Source organism: Zootoca vivipara, chromosome 14 (genome assembly GCF_963506605.1).
Source record: "Zootoca vivipara chromosome 14, rZooViv1.1, whole genome shotgun sequence".
Lineage (NCBI taxonomy): Eukaryota > Metazoa > Chordata > Lepidosauria > Squamata > Lacertidae > Zootoca > Zootoca vivipara.
Genome location: NC_083289.1, coordinates 44,290,289 through 44,306,558, shown reverse-complemented (window position 1 = coordinate 44,306,558; position 16,270 = coordinate 44,290,289). Strand labels below are relative to the sequence as shown.

General features: G+C 41.8%; 1 protein-coding gene across 1 annotated transcript; it reads right to left on the bottom strand.

Moving 5' to 3' along the window:
• Positions 1 to 201: 201 nt before the first annotated feature.
• On the bottom strand, positions 202 to 16,122 carry CDR2 (cerebellar degeneration related protein 2). Its single transcript, XM_035132087.2, has 5 exons — positions 15,791 to 16,122; positions 7,751 to 7,863; positions 4,945 to 5,093; positions 4,051 to 4,215; positions 202 to 3,130 (listed from the first exon to the last, which is right to left on the bottom strand). The coding sequence occupies exons 1-5, from the start codon at positions 15,867 to 15,869 to the stop codon at positions 2,236 to 2,238; spliced, it is 1,401 nt and encodes a 466-aa protein (XP_034987978.2). The 5' UTR covers positions 15,870 to 16,122; the 3' UTR covers positions 202 to 2,235.
• Between the last annotated feature and the right edge of the window lie 148 nt (positions 16,123 to 16,270).

Sequence of the window (16,270 nt, the reverse complement as noted above, 5' to 3'; positions counted from 1 at the left end):
GACATTTGCCTAATACAGCAGCAGTACCAAGTATACCAGTGATAGACTGAGGCTGCCCAGAATATCCTTCCCCTTTCCCACCCCCATAGCTCTAAAGGTATTGGAAAAAGCATTAAGTGGTTTTTCTACAAGCTTCCAAGCACCTAGTTAGTAATCAACTGGCAAATCTCACTTAAACACAAGACATACACACACACACACACATCAGAAGCTTATTTGTTGAAGGGATTTATTTGTGATGGGATTAAAAAAAATTCAGAGTAGCTTACAAATCTTTAAATAAGCTTAAATACACAGTTTGGTGGAGTGTTTCCATATCCAGGAAAAATATGTAATTCAAGAACAAGAAGCCATTCCCATTTTACACTGTACATAAGGCAGAGATGTTTGCAATAGCAGAAACCAAATTAAAGCTGCGATATCCCTTAAGCCGCACATGTTCAGTTTAACTAGTAATGTCATCATATCACTACTGTTGACAGGTACAGTACATTTTACCCTTGAAAAAACATGTCATCTTATACAGTACTGGTTAACTGGTAAACCCTTCTAAATCCTCAGCTCCGTTACTGAGCAACTTTAGGGAACAGAGGCCTGTTCTTAGAGCTATGTGCTCAGTAATTTAAAAGCACTGCGATAAGATGATTTGCTTTCAAGTTCAACTTGCAATCGCAGAAGGTTCTTTTGGGAACAGTTTTGTACAGCCTAGAAAATTATGCATAGTGACACCTACCTATTCCTTTTACATCTTGTTCAAGGTTTTCTAGGCTACATGCAGCCATCCTCCATGTTAAATACAGTATTCTTAAGACAAGTGAACAATTACATGCACGTGGTCTTGGCAACAAATGCCATTATTAGCAGAACAGTGTGTTGAACCCATAACCTTCTGCCATAAGAACACTATACATTAAATATACCTCAAATATACCCCCCTATCACACCATAGTCCCTTTTACATACAGAACATTTGCTACTCCAATGACAACTCCACGCATAAGAGGCATGGTCACTGGTTCAGGCAGCTATGATGGGGCCCAGCTGATACTCAAAGCATTAATGCTCAAAATCTTACCAGTTTAGTCTTAAACTAGGTATGCAGTAGAGGTGAAAGATCCAGGAACAGAAGCTTAAACTGCCAATTCATGTGAAATAAAGGTCCTGCATAAAACATTCTCTGGCATTTTCCCTTTGATGTGACATTATAATCTACGTCATACAAAGCTAGCATTCAGCTCAAGCCTTATTTAGTTCAAAGTACTTAATGTTTATACAGTGAGAAATCCTGCCGATAGAATAGCCGGACCTATTTAAGATGTTCAGCGAAAAAGACTGCCTATATTTCACAGAACAGTGGAAGCAATCTTTGCTCATCTTTTCAGGGGATGAAAGCTTCCGAAACTCCCAACTAGACACCAAAAGATTGCCTGCCTCCAGGAGCAATTCGAACTAGCATACACACAGAATGGATACATACAGAACACTTGTTACTCAAAAGTAGCACACTCAGCAATGGCCACTTCTCTGTTCCAATCATACCTATAGCAACAATTTCTTTTCAAGACAGCAGCCATATACTTTATTTCCAGAAGAACCAACGTCCATCTAATCAAGCAAATTAAACTAGTGATGGATCTCTGCATGACGTTTCTTGTTAAATTTATTACTTTAAATTATAGGTCTGACAAAAGCAAATAAATCTTTGGAGTCAAATATTAAATGCAAGGAGGTTGCTTTTTAAAAACGTACCAGACTTGCAATTTAATTTCATACCATGTTTAATGGCCAAATTGCCATTGTTGAAGATAAACACAACACTACAGAAGAATTTCTATTTTCCAACACAGGACCGCAGAAAGAATCCAAAAAGTAGACCTCCATGAGTGACAACTCTATATGCTGCCCCTGGGTGGTTTCCAATTCTCCAAAATACAACTTTTATTACCAGGCATTAAGTGCAGTTAGCAGAGTCACCTAACCGTTTCATTTGCCAATTTAGCATAATCTGCAATGTCCGGAGCAAATCAGTTTATCATTTGGTGGCAACAACCGTGTCATACACACACACACACACACACCAAATCAAGTGGACCCAACCCATCCTACAAGTTTAAAGAAGTCAACCTACATATACCCTAGCAGAACAGACATGCAGCAGTGTTTCAAATGAAACATTCAGACAGCTACTTCAAGAACAATGGTTTTCTAAGGTAGTAGTGATGTTCAGAAAGTTTGTTAAGGCTGAGAAGGAAAGGATTTATACTTTGCTCGGTGTTCATCTATTTCCTGTTTGGTTTTCTTGATACAACTAAAGATTTCCTTAAAGAGAAGCTTGTATTCGGGTGGAGGGTTTGAAGGCAAGCTGGCTGGGTCTGGGTCAGCATTTGTGGGTTCAGCTTCTCCAACACACATGTCCAAGGATTTATTCCCCACTCTGACATCTTTGGAATACTGTTTAGAAGTTTGTACAGCTTTATGTTTCAATGACTCCTCGTCTAGTTGACACTTCTTCAGGAGTTCTTCATACTTGACCTTCAAAGCGTTATACTGTGCATCAACCTCATTAAGCAGAGAGATGCCCCTTTGCTTTACAGCCTCTGCCCGCCGGATACAGGTTTCTTCATGGCCCTTTATTAGAAGATCCCCACCTGCAACACTGCCAAGGAAGGTCTCGCTGGTGCTTCTTTTGAGTGCTCTTCTGTCGGGTTCTGGGACAGTTAAAAGAACCCCATCGGAAGAGCTCCAATCTGAAGGGCTCTGACTCAGCTCTCTCTCTAAAGAATCTTTGAAGGAAATAAAAAAAGACTCTGGAACTAGCTTTTCCACCCCATTAGCAAAGGTGCTTTCAGACTGAAATATCTGCTTCATTTCAGCCACTTCAAACTCAAGCTCTTCAGCTCTGGCTCGGTATAGATTGATATCCACCAACCTCTGCTCAAGATCACAGTTCTCCTTCAGCATGAGACGGTACTCTTCCTCCATCGTCGTCCTCTTCTCTTTTTCCATGCTGAGCTGTGCTTGCAAAAGAGTCATTGCCTTTTTTAAGCTCTGGTTTTCTTCCTCCAGAGGACTCAGCTGGCTATCCACAGAAGTAATTTTTTCCGCAAAAACATGGTCGTGTACAAAATACCTAGACACAAACAACAAGAGCCAATGAAAAGCATTAGTTCGCTCTTCCCAATAACTCATTTTTTTGTATATGTTGTAGAGAATTTAACCTTATACATTACACTCATGAGACCACATTTTCATGGATGAATAAAGCACAGCAATGTGTTCCAGTTTCTAGACATGAACCCTAAAGTGAAAGAGCTGCCTGTATTAGGTCTCTACAAAAACTAGAGATTGTACCTTGCCTTTGTAAAAGGCTAGAAATACCTAGGTAAGCATTGTAGAGTTAAATCAACAACTTAAACTAGATCATTTTCTTCAGAAAGAGGATCTGGGTTGGACAATTTTACAGTTTCTACTGTCCTGAAATTCAGAGAACACGCATCTATATCAACTTGTAACAGTCACCATCGAGTCTCCATCCCTATGACACTCTACCAACCTTCTGAAAGCCATACTGTTGCTGCAATATTCCTAAGGATACAAGACCAGTTCTGACATAAGGCAAACACCTTAATGGTTGACCTTAAAGAAAAAGGTCTGTCACTAGTTGGCCTGAAGAAAACAGGAACTAGACTTATTTAGAGACCTTTGAAGGGCTAATGAAAGAGACCTAGATTTCCCGGGATCTTCCTTTACAAAAATCCCCAACATCGTTTTCAACTAAAGTGCAGAAAGCAGCCCCAAGTTATCCAGAGCTTCAAAAAGGTCAGAAAAATATACACACGTGGCTATATATGACAGGTTCACTTAAGAGCTGATGAGGACAGATCTTCAATAACAGTATTTGACTTTGGTTAATCATATGCCATCACTAAACTTGACACATTTCCTAATCAGAATATGCTCAACTTTTTTTTACTTCTCTGCCAAAACTGAACAACATTAAATAACTTTGCCACATAAAAAGACCGCTTTTAAAATGAACTTGAAACTTACTGGCGAAGGTCATACAATTCCTTCAGACATGCAAAACTATGAACAGATCTTGGATGCTCACACCGTTCACGATTCGCGTACCCTTGCCCAGAATTCTTCAACTCTTCCACTTGTCTCTGGAGATCATCAATATGTGCTTGAAGACTTTCAATAGTCTCAGTAAGGCTGAGGAAAAAATTGCACGGACAGAAGTACACAAATTTGTCAGCATAAGTCAAGTTTGAGACATCAACAATTGTTTAAACTGCAGTTTTCTTTGAGAGGTGTTTGTGTTCCAGGATCTTGACTCTGGGAGTCAGAAACTCTGGATCTATTGGTTATTACTTGACCCCCAAAGTATGATTGGGAGAAGGTATAAGGCAGGCATCCCCAAACTGCGGCCCTCCAGATGTTTTGGCCTACAACTCCCATGATCCCTAGCTAACAGGACCAGTGGTCGGGGAAGATGGGAATTGTAGTCCAAAACATCTGAAGGGCCGAAGTTTGGGGATGCCTGGTATAAGGGTTCATTCTTTTTCCACCACCATCCCGTGGAGGAAAAGCCAACAAGTACCTCCAAAGGCTCCATGTCACTTTAACATACATCTCCCTGACCCAGATAAAGACTGCTTTTCTAGTGGATTCCATTTTGCAAGATTAGAGAGAAGCTACAGTATATTCAAACAAGGACGGAATCTTTCAGTTCAGCTGTTAACTTAATGAAAGTGGTGGCAGGAGGGATATAGGGGGACAAAGGAAGAAAAGTCAGTACCTACTCCCAACCTCAGCCCAGGCAGAATCCGGGGGGGGGGTCAAACAACTATTGAATTATACAAACATTGTTGGAGTAAAATATGCATTATATATATGGTGCATGTTAAGGAAGGGAAACAAAGTGCCACAGGAGCATATTACCTTATTATCTTTTGCTGTGAGGCTCTACTGTCAAAAACTAGCTTTTGATTAGCATCCTCCAGTTCTCTGGCAGTGACATCAAGCTGTTCGTAAACTTTGGCATGTTGATCATTCATTTGACGCAGAAGTTCCACCTGCTTTGTAAGATACTACAAAATAATATATGGTTAATGTTGCAAATGTAATTAAAGAGGGGTTTCTCAACCAGCAGTTGAAATTACATTACTTTTTCTGCTTTCCTTGCAATCTCAAGCAATGATAGTTAAGATTAGCATGAGGATACTGAAGTACATAAGCTTTCTTCTTACCCCAAATGAGAGGCACTATGCAACTAACCTTTTTCAACCTTTTTCAAACAACTCAGGCCAGAGTAATCTCTCAGACCGCTAAAGGTCTTTGCAGGAGTAAACACAGAGCTTTCCCATTTTAACTCTCCAAGCACACAAGTCATGGTAAAGTTACGTAAAAAGGAAGATAAAATTAGGCCTAGGATTCAACATAGTTGAAGTACATGGCCCAACAGGCTTTCTATCTCAAACATGACCCTCCACCATGGCAAACCATTTTGGAAATTGATGGGAACATAAAGTTTGAGACTGACTAATCTCTTGTTCACAGTGAAACACTCCACTGGGCATGCTTTAACCCTTAGCCACACTTGAAAGAGAGCTTGAGATTTTGACTCAAGGGTTTATTTCTAAAACTACAAGAAGCTGAAAAGACATAATGGGTAAATAGGGCATCACTGCATAGCATATCTTGTCAGCTGATAGTGAGTTCCTACTTTCCCCCTTTATAAATTGAGTTACTCTTGCAATCCCCGTCAAGGGGCTCCTGTTTTAAATCTATATTAAATGTTTAGTGGAAGCTTCTTTATTCAAGAAGTATAACGTGGTTTATTTTTAAAGCTGTGAAAACTACTTTCAGATAGCCTTGGCTAAGAGGTGTCTGGCGTAAGAATACTAAACCATTAACTTTAAGCTGCTTTGCAAGAGAGGCAAACTCTGGATTTCTGCCTCAAACAGTATTCAATCGCATGTTTCCAACTATGAGAAATAGAAATGCAGTAAAATGACTTGTGATCACTGGTGAGAACAGTTCCATTTAGCATATTTCAAGTGAATCGATATGCCAAAGAAGTTGCACAGGAAGAATTATGATAACTGAATGCTGGAGTTTTGTACATGTTGCTAATACATGAATCTTTCGGAGAACCTAAAGTTTAAAGCCACTACTCTAAGTTGCCTAGTAGCCTATTGATTATATAATCAAATCTTCTGTGCTGGAATCTTTTTATTTACCTCATTAAAATGATTGATAGGCTTACATTTTGAGAAGTCTAAAGCAGGATTACAAGTTAATCTAGTACCACCCGCAACCTTTACCCTATTAGAATCAATTAGACATATTACCTGTTGCAATTTATAGTCAGCCTGTGAGCAACACAGAGTTTAGCCAAGGTTAGCATTAGCCTGAATCTCAGTGTAAACATGAACCAGATTAAATTTGTCTGCTATTCTGAAAGCAAGCTGAAGATCTTGTTATAATGAAGCACTGCCAGCTAAAATGACATCTACAATGTCATGTTATCAGAAACACGGAGAGGAAGCTTTCAAATTGATCAGAACCAACTTGTAGTTGAGAGTGCAACTAGCAATGCAATATTGTATATTGTTGCTTAGAAGAAAGCCCCACTTGAAATCAATACGAGTTATTCCCAGGTAAACTGGTAATCGGTTGCAACCAAAACCATTTAAAACATGCTTTACGTACAACTTCAAATGAAGTACATAACACACGCACACACATATGCTCCACACCAGCTTTCCTCAACCTTTTGCCTTCCATATGTTTTGGACTTACATTCCCATGAGCTCTGACCAGTGGTCAGAGATGATAGTTGTGGTCCAGCAACATCCAGAAGGCACCAGATTGGAACTTTATTCTGTACTCTTCTCATTCTGCAAACATCCATACTCTAGAGGAGCCACATACTCCTTTAGCAGAAGCAGATTTGCACCCTTGGTTGGTAGACACAAAAAGCTGAATCCATGTAATTGAACAGAAAACACCACCCTCAATTGCAAAGCCTTTTACTGGGGGAACAAGCAAACTGTTGCATTTATTTGGTACATTAATATTCTATTTTTTATTTTTAATAATAATAATTAATAGAATTTATATACTGCCCTATAACTGGAGGTCTCAGGGCAGTTCACAGAATAAAATCAAAACATAAAACCACAAAATACATAATCAAAATAAAAACAACCACCCAATACCCCCCAAACCCCCACATTTTAAAAGAGCATAGGATCAAATCTATTCTACCCATCAGTTCTACAATTCCCATGGCAGCTTGTAATACAAAAGTTAAACATAAAAACCAAATTGATAGGCACTGAACACTACAGCTAACTTCAATAAAAATACATTCATACACCAATATGTTATTTCCCCCCTAGATCTAGAAAAAGGAAGGAAAAGGAAAATCCTCAGTGCCTTGTACACATCGAGCCTAAGTTTAGCAAATTAAATATTTGGCTTTCATGTGTTCAAACACTTCATTTCCATTATCTTGCAGTAATTCTAACCATGACCCCATAAGGAGTAACCTAATATTGCAGGTAGGCAGTGGGGCCATGCAAAAGACAGCTTGCCTGGACCATCTGTGAGTTCATGACTGAAGATTCAAATAAGAGGACTTTCTGGTCTGAAGTACAGTCACTGCTCTAGGCCAGAATAATAGGCATATAGCCTTTGGGCTGTCCCTTATGCTCACTTGTACCCAATGTGCAGTTGTTACCTCTATCTCCTGCAGTTGCTCTTGATTGGTGGAATACATCTGCTGCAGGGATGTCTCCAACTCTGTGTTCCGATCCAAGAGCGTCTTCCCAAGCTCAGCAGCAAGATGGAGATCTAAAATGAGTTGTGTGTATTTAAACTGGTGCAATGCCTATTGTGTTTTTCAAGTCAAACTTTGGTAACAATGGTTACGGCACTTAAAAAAACCAAAACCAAAACCTACAATTCCTAAGAACTAATCAGAGTTCACATTTTCCCAGGTTTGTTCTCTGTGTACTTTATGGATGCTAGAGTTCCGTCCATCTCTTATTTTGACCCTCTAATACATCCTCATTGCAATGTAAGTAGAGAGAAATTAGTGATACCCTTCTAGGACTTACCTATTTCAAGTCATACAGTTTAAAAAGCAGATGCTTCAAGTACTCTACTCAATTTCCTACCCAAGCTCTTGTGCACTAAGGTGCCACCTGACCACTAAGTTTTCAAGTTCAGTGCTATGTAGGCAGTAAACAAGCACAATTAAAATATTCTATTCAGTCAGCACCAAAGTTTCCATAGTTGCTTTTGCTTCCTCTCCAGTATTTGGTATAGACTCTCAGGCATGGCCAAACTTGGCCCTCCAGCTGTTTTGGGGCTACAATTCCCACCATCCCTGACCACTGGTCCTGTTAGCATTATCTGATACCTAGTCATCACTACAGCTCTATAAATGCATGTTATTTAAAAACAGGTCAACTTCTGTTGATACCAAAGGCTTACAAGTTGCAACATGCTGAAATTCAACAGATTCTTAAAACCTGCACACCCTAAATATGAAGGAGGAGGAGGAGGAGGAGTTTGGATTTGATATCCCGCTTTATCACTACCCTAAGGAGTCTCAAAGCGGCTAACAATCTCCTTTCCCTTCCTCCCCCACTCAACAAACACTCTGAGGTGAGTGGGGCTGAGAGACTTCAAAGAAGTGTGACTAGCCCAAGGTCACCCAGCAGCTGCATGTGGAGGAGCAGAGACGTGAACCCGGTTCACCAGATTACAATTCCGCTCTTAACGACACTGGCTCTTCACGAGAAATTGGTAAAATCAAAATCTGTCATGTTAGCCATTTATCAAGCTCAAGAGCATTCCCTGCCATCGGCACCTCTTTTCCAACTGTGAGAGCTTACATATATTCATGCTGCCTGTCTGTGATGTGTCAAGAACCTGGTATAACCCTTAAAGACGAGTTTTCCTTAGCTATCATGCTATTTGTCAACATGACAGTTCTCCAATTCACTTTTGGAGCAGTGCACCCTTGAACAGCATCACACAAAGCCCACAGTTTGTACTATTTCATTCACATTTTTATCCTTTTTTGTTTCCAGTTTTTAAAAACATTTAATAACTAACATGCGTTTTAACTAAACTAACACGTTTTAAGAAGAGACTTCTCCTAGCAGTATTTGCAAGACTTAAAAGCAGATAATTTGCCACTGACTGAACAAGTTATTCTGGTTACCAAGTGTTTAGAATACAGAATTTTATTTAATGCTTTTCCTTCACAGCTACATAGATCAGCATCTTAAAATATATCAGGAAGAACTCAGAGACTTAACAAGTTGCCTCCTCCTATGCCAAGCTAGCTTTTTAAGTAACAAGTGGCCATTTTTTGCTCTACGCCAAAGTTACACCAAAATATACTCAAGCTAGAATTCAACATAATCCTCTTTAACAATCTCTGGAACTGCCATGAAGACAGCTGTTGTCAGGTTTGGAGGATAAAATGAAGAAAAATGGAGAACCTCTGTTTAAATGCCACCCAGAAGAGCGGCAATACAAGAAAACTTGATTAATACTCAAGACACAACCTTCCTAACCCATTACTCAACCATTAAATGCATTTGCCTATGCTTAGCAGTTCAAAGTTCAGTTACTCCATCACTAACAATTTCCTGAAAGTGGTATTAGATTCCCTACGAAGCTGCATTCAAAATTTAAACAGCAACAGGACAACAACCCCATTTCAACTCTGACTTTCTACATCCACCGTACTGTTAGACCTATGACAACACTGCCACACCCATGCAGAGCCAGTGTCGTGAAGTGGTTAAGGGTGCTGGACTAGAATATGGGAGTCTAGAGTTCAAAACGCCATTCAGCCATGAAGCTCACCAGGTGACCTTTAGCCAGTCACTCTCTTTCAGTCTATCCTACCTCACAGAACTCTTGTGAGGATACAATGGAAAGGGTGGGGGGAAACAACCATGTATGCTACCTTGAATGCTTTGGAAGAGAGAAGAAACAGAAATGTAATTTTAAAAATGCACACCAGGGATGTAATTGAAAGTTTAGATTTGGAGCAGCGACTGGGAATCTGTGACCCTCCAGGTTTGTTTATTTCATGAAATTCATATACCTTTCTATATGACTCAAGATTCTCCCTAGGCCTTGCCCCTTCACCTTCCTCAAATGCTTTTGCCTGGCTGGAATATGCCCTTGAATGCCTTATGCCTGCCTGGATAGGTAGGTGTATGTGTGTAGAAACCTCTGATTTGTGTATAGCTGGAATGTGAAGTTAAGAGTAACCAACTGTTTCACTCACTTTCTCCTCTGCCCCAACAGTGGCAAGCAGCCCCCCAGAAGGTCCCCCACGGGGGAATGTGGCACTCTGGCTCAAAAAGGTTTCCCACTCCCGTTCTGAATGCTTGATAAAAAATGATATCTTTAATAGCGATTCCATCACAACAGATGTTACACCAGCTGGCCTGCAGTTCCCTTGATTTCTTTTTAAAAAATCAGTGTTCTATTGGCTGCTTTCCAGGCCTCTAGTACAGAGGTCAATCTTAGGGACACGTTACATATTTTTGCCATATAGTCAGCATTTTCATATTTGAGTTCTTTAACTCTAGATGCCAGACAGACAGATTTGTTAATTTTTAATTTGTCCATGACATCAAAGAAAGTCTCTTGTCACCACTGTTCACTTGAATTCTCTACACTCTCCGCCTGCAAAACTAAGTTCAGGCTCTACATCTTCTGCAGTCATAGTAAGGAAGCCATCACTGAACCTAAACAAGGAATGCTTCTGGAAATTAAAGCCTCTTTGGAAGTTTATATTTCTCCACCAACATCTTTAGTGCCTGGAGAATTACCATACCAGTTTTGCAATTTGTCATTCCAACTAGATTAAACAGTCCTGAAGTAGCAATGTACAGTTCTCTGCCTGAGGCTGCAAAATGAATCATAAATGCCACATTCCAAATATTGAAATGCATTAGCAGTATAATAGAGGGGAGACTGAAGCTGTTCAAGACAACTGCTGATAATGAGACATTATAAATCATTTGTCCACATGGTGTAAGACAAAAATTACAAAGCTTAAGGCAAAGTTATACAGTACATGTTTATTGAAATCTTCCATTGGAGAGACAAAAGCATATTTTAACTTTTAAAAAAATCAGTAATACTTTGAACTGGAAATTCCAAACAATGGAAAATCATTTAAGTGTCTCAGAAACTTAACACTTTGTGTGTGTGTGTGTGTGTGTGTGTGTGTTTCTAAATCACACCTTCCCTTTTCCACAGCTTGAAAATGCCAATTTAAAATTGAATGTTGGCAGAAGAATGGTTAGTTGACTGCAATAATGCAATGAAGTTGGACTGTCAATGCAAGAATGACAAAGATCAAGCTGACTTATTAAAGGAGCTACATATTCAAACAGTTGTATAACAATGCAGCAAGAAAGAGCTTTGACTATATAAATACATCTCAGACGTGCCTTTGACTGTCCCCATTTCCTGGCTATTTCAAGGTTTTTAAACTGGGTAATACAAGTCCTAGATACTATTTGAAGAAAGAGCTCTATTTTTAAGCACACACTGCAGTTCATTGGCTTATGTAGAAGTAATGCATGTTGAAGTTACTGGCACTACAAGAAATGTTGTTACGTGAGCAAAAGAATACATATATCACAACAGCTTCTGCACAAACCAATATAACACTGAACAAACAAACAAAAATAAAATTGGAGAATTTCAACAGTTACACTTCCAGCATCCAAAGGTGAATTATGTGACACCCCTGCAGCTTCCTAGATACAAGTCAGAGTCTAATTCTTGGTCCTTGAAAAAGCCAAGCAGAGCTGTACTGTAAAATATTGGCTGTTTTTACCATAAGAAAGGCCCTCTTTCTATCTCTGTACCCCACAAGCCTCCTCCAGACTGCATACCAAACTCATTTTTCTTCTATACATACCCTACTCAGCAGCACAATTATGTTGTTGCCAGCTTTATGGAACATCTTATAGCACAATCTGCCTTATTCCTTGAAATGCAATTTATTCTAAATACAAATACATGGGCACCTGTAGTTTTTAAACATTTACCGTAAGACGCAAGAACAGGGTCTCAACCTTTCTATGGCTTACTTAGTCTCATTGAAGTAAGTAGTGCTAAAATCTTGAAGGTCTTCCACCAACTGAATTTCTCTACCGGTAGTTTAATTCATAGAATCATAGAGTTGGAAGAGACCACAAGGGCCATCCAGTCCAACCCCCTGCCGAGCAGGAAACACCATCAAAGCATTCTTGACATATGCCCGTCAAGCCTCTGCTTAAAGACCTCCAAAGAAGGAGACTCCACCACACTCCTTGGTAGCAAATTCCACTGCCGAACAGCTCTTGCTGTCAGGAAGTTCTTCCTAATGTTTAGGTGGAATCTTCTTTCTTGTAGTTTGAATCCATTGCTCCGTGTCCGCCTCTCTGGAGCAGCAAAAAACAACCTTTCTCCCTCCTCTATATGACATCCTTTTATATATTTGAACATGGCTATCATATCACCCCTTAACCTTCTCTTCTCCAGGCTAAACATACCCAGCTCCCTAAGCCGTTCCTCATAAGGCATTTTTTCCAGGCCTTTGACCATTTTCGTTGACCTCTTCTGGACACATTTCAGCTTGTCAGTATCCTTCTTGAACTGTGGTGCCCAGAACTGGACACAGTACTCCAGGTGAGGTCTGACCAGAGCAGAATACAGTGGTACTATTACTTCCCTTGATCTAGATCAGGCATGTCAAACCTGCGGCCCTCCAGATGTTTTGGCCTACAACTCCCATGATCCCTAGCTAGCAGGATCAGTGGTTGGGGAAGATGGGAATTGTAGTCCAAAACATCTGGAGGGCCGCAGGTTTGACATGCCTGATCTAGATGCTATACTCCTATTGATGCAGCCCAGAATTGCATTGGCTTTTTAAGCTGCTGCATCACACTGCTGACTCATGTCAAGTTTGTGATCTACCAAGACTCCTAGATCCTTTTCACATGTACTGCTCTCAAGCCAGGTGTCACCCATCCTGTATTTGTGCCTTTCATTTTTTTTTTTGCCCAAGTGTAGTACTTTACATTTCTCCTTGTTAAAATTCATCTTGTTTGCTTTGGCCCAGTTGTCTAATCTGTTAAGGTCATTTTGAAGTGTGATCCTGTCCTCTGGGGTATTAGCCACCCCTTCCAATTTGGTGTCACTAACGAATTCATATTCATTAACCTAGAAAAACTCATACCCCAATTTGATCATGAATTCAGACTAGAACCAGTGCTTCTTGCAAATGTGCATTAAATTAAACTACATGTTTAATTTCACTGGTCTGTAAAGAGCTTTCCAGAAATCTAATTACATACTGTACATGTTTATTTGGAAGTTAAATTTCACAATGTTCAAGGGGCTTACTTATGAGCCTTTTAAGCACCCTCACTCTTGAGAAAGTCCCACTGAAGTCTGAAGGATTCAATTTCCTTAAAAAAAAAACTTGTAAGAAATTGGCTTGTACTGTACCTATATCTTTAGCAGAATCTAAACAGATTTAAATGCCCCTGAGCACACATAAGATACAGATACTTTTTTATGCGACCACAGCCCCAAACATAATAAAACCAACAGCAGTACCAGTAAAATACAATTGCATACAAAATCCATTAAAGTGGTTTGCGATGCTGGGCACGCATTTTGAGAACCATGGCTTCCTGACTTTCCATGGTCCTCTCCCCTCATCATGCATCCTCAATGTGTCTTCCATAAGTTATTGTCACAATTCCAGTTCGTCCCCCCACAAATAGCATCATAACAGGTGTCCCCAAATCCCCATTACTCTTCCCCAGACCAAGTACCTAACTTCTCTCTTCCTTCCCATTGCACTTTGGTCACCCTCAGCCACTCAATAAAGATAAAGGGACCCCTGACCATTAGGTCCAGTCGCGGACGACTCTGGGGTTGCGACGTTCATCTCGCGTTATTGGCCAAGAGAGCCGGCGTACAGCTTTCAGGTCATGTGGCCAGCATGACAAAGCCGCTTCTGGCAGCACACAGAAACACCCGCTGTAACGGTACCTATTTATCTACTTGCACTTTGACATGCTTTCGAACTGCTATGTGGGCAGGAGCAGGGACAGAGCAACGGGGATTCGAACTGCCGACCTTCTGATCGGCAAGCCCTAGGCTCTGTGGTTTAACCCACAGCAGCACCTGCGTCCCTAAGCCACTCATACCCCATAGCATACTACCTCCCAAGCCTCTACCCATACATCCCTGTTTTTGTTACTCTCTCCCCATAAGTTCTCATTTCTTCTTCCTCCTCTCTCCTTCTCTAGCCGCTTTGGTGTGCTTTTATTATGCCACAAATCACATTTTGGGGTCTAAATGGCAAGCGAAATGACTACAGATACAGTGGAGAACAGAAATAAATCATTAAAGCTGAATGTAAAATGTGCTTTGATGATGGTAAAAGACATGATGGGAGGGGGAAATAAACCCATTAAGCTAATGAGTGAGGGATGGAGTGACAAAGAACTAAGCCTGTGATCCTAACCATGTTTACACAGAAGTCCTAATGAATTCAGTGGGGCTTATTCCCGAGGTCATGAAAAGGTGCAGGTGAAAAGCTTGAGATGAATGATGAGGGATACACTCTAGAGATGAGCTACTTTGGGGGGAGGGGAAGCCATGAGCAGGTGAACATGAAAGGGATGAGTAGAAATACTCATTTGAGAGCAGGAAAAGGAAAAACAGAGAAACTATGACTGTGAAATAAAGGAAAGACCTATTGCTGCCAATATCCATTAATTGTTCTCTGCTGTTGAGAAGGGTCATTTTGTACCAAGAGGCAGCTTGGTGTAGTGGTTAAGGTCCAACCTTTCTTCAACTTGGGTCTCTAGATGTTGCTGGACAACAGCTCCCATCATTCCTAGCCAGCATGGGAATAGTAGTTGAAGAACATCTGAGAACCCAAGCTTGAGAAAAACTGGGTTAGACTGGACCAGAACCAGGGAGAACAGGATTCATAATCCCACTGAGCCATGAAGCTCCCTAGGAGACCTTGAACCGGTCACTCGCTCTCAGCCTAACCTACCTCACAGGGTTGTTACGAGGGTGAAATGGGATGGGAGGAAACTATGTACATTACAGTACCACCATTTCATATTTATATGCCACCAAAGCGCCTCACCGCTAAAACAGAAACGTGGAATGCAATCATTTAAAAATAAAATAAATGTATACTATCACCTTCCGCTCTGTGGACGAAAGGCGGGATTATAAATTAAGAAGCCGACGGACACGGGCTGTGCTTTTTCTTTTTCTTTTTCTACATCCCACTGCCCTTTAACGCCAGCCTTCGCTTCTCTTTCGCCTGGGCACCCGGCGTCTTCTTCACACGGGCGTGCCCCACGCGCATCTACCTGCGACACGTGAGGATGGATCTCCGCGCTTCCGAAACCCGCTAGTCCTCAGTAAGGCGCCACAAGGCTCTTCACGTATTCGAATAATTAAAGGAAAAAACCCCAACTCCCTCACTTTCCTCGACGGTTTCATGGTCTCTCTTCTTCTCTCTTTCCCGCAGTTTCCACCTCGACTCCCCTCAGCCATTGTCTTCCCCCCTCCCCTCAGCCATTGTCCCAATCCCACCGTCTTCCTTCTCCGGCGGCTTCTCCTCGCCGCCTCTTTCCCAGCCTCCTCCTGACCCACCCGCAGCCCCTCAGGACCCTCGGCCGACCCTCTGCTCCGCCGCCGCCCTCACCTTGCTGCAGGTCCTGCTGGTCGTACCACGGCTCATCTTCGCGGATCTCGAACTCCTCCACCAAACTGTCGGTTAACATGACGGAGACGGAGACGCCGCCGCCGCCCTCGCCTCCCAACCCGAGTAGCAGCGCCGCCCGCGAGCCCCCGGCACCGACGCCCGCTCCTCGCCGAGCCTCTTTATCCCTTGCCCTCCCGCGCTTCTGCCTCAGCAGAGCGCTCCGCTTTAAACGCGCTTCCGAACTTTCCCGAGCGCTTCCGGACTGCGCCGAACACCCCGCCCGAAGAGGAAAGCGGGGGGGGGGGTCGGAGGGAGAACGCCGAACAAGGAGACGGGCGGCAGTAGCAGAGCAACGTGGCAAGAGGCTGGGGCGGTAGCGATTCAAAACACGGAGTCAGCCGGAGCCCACCCTGAGAAGAGCCAATGGCGGGCCGGCGACGGCGGGCCGTCCGCGGCTCCGCTGGCTTATCGCGTGCGGGC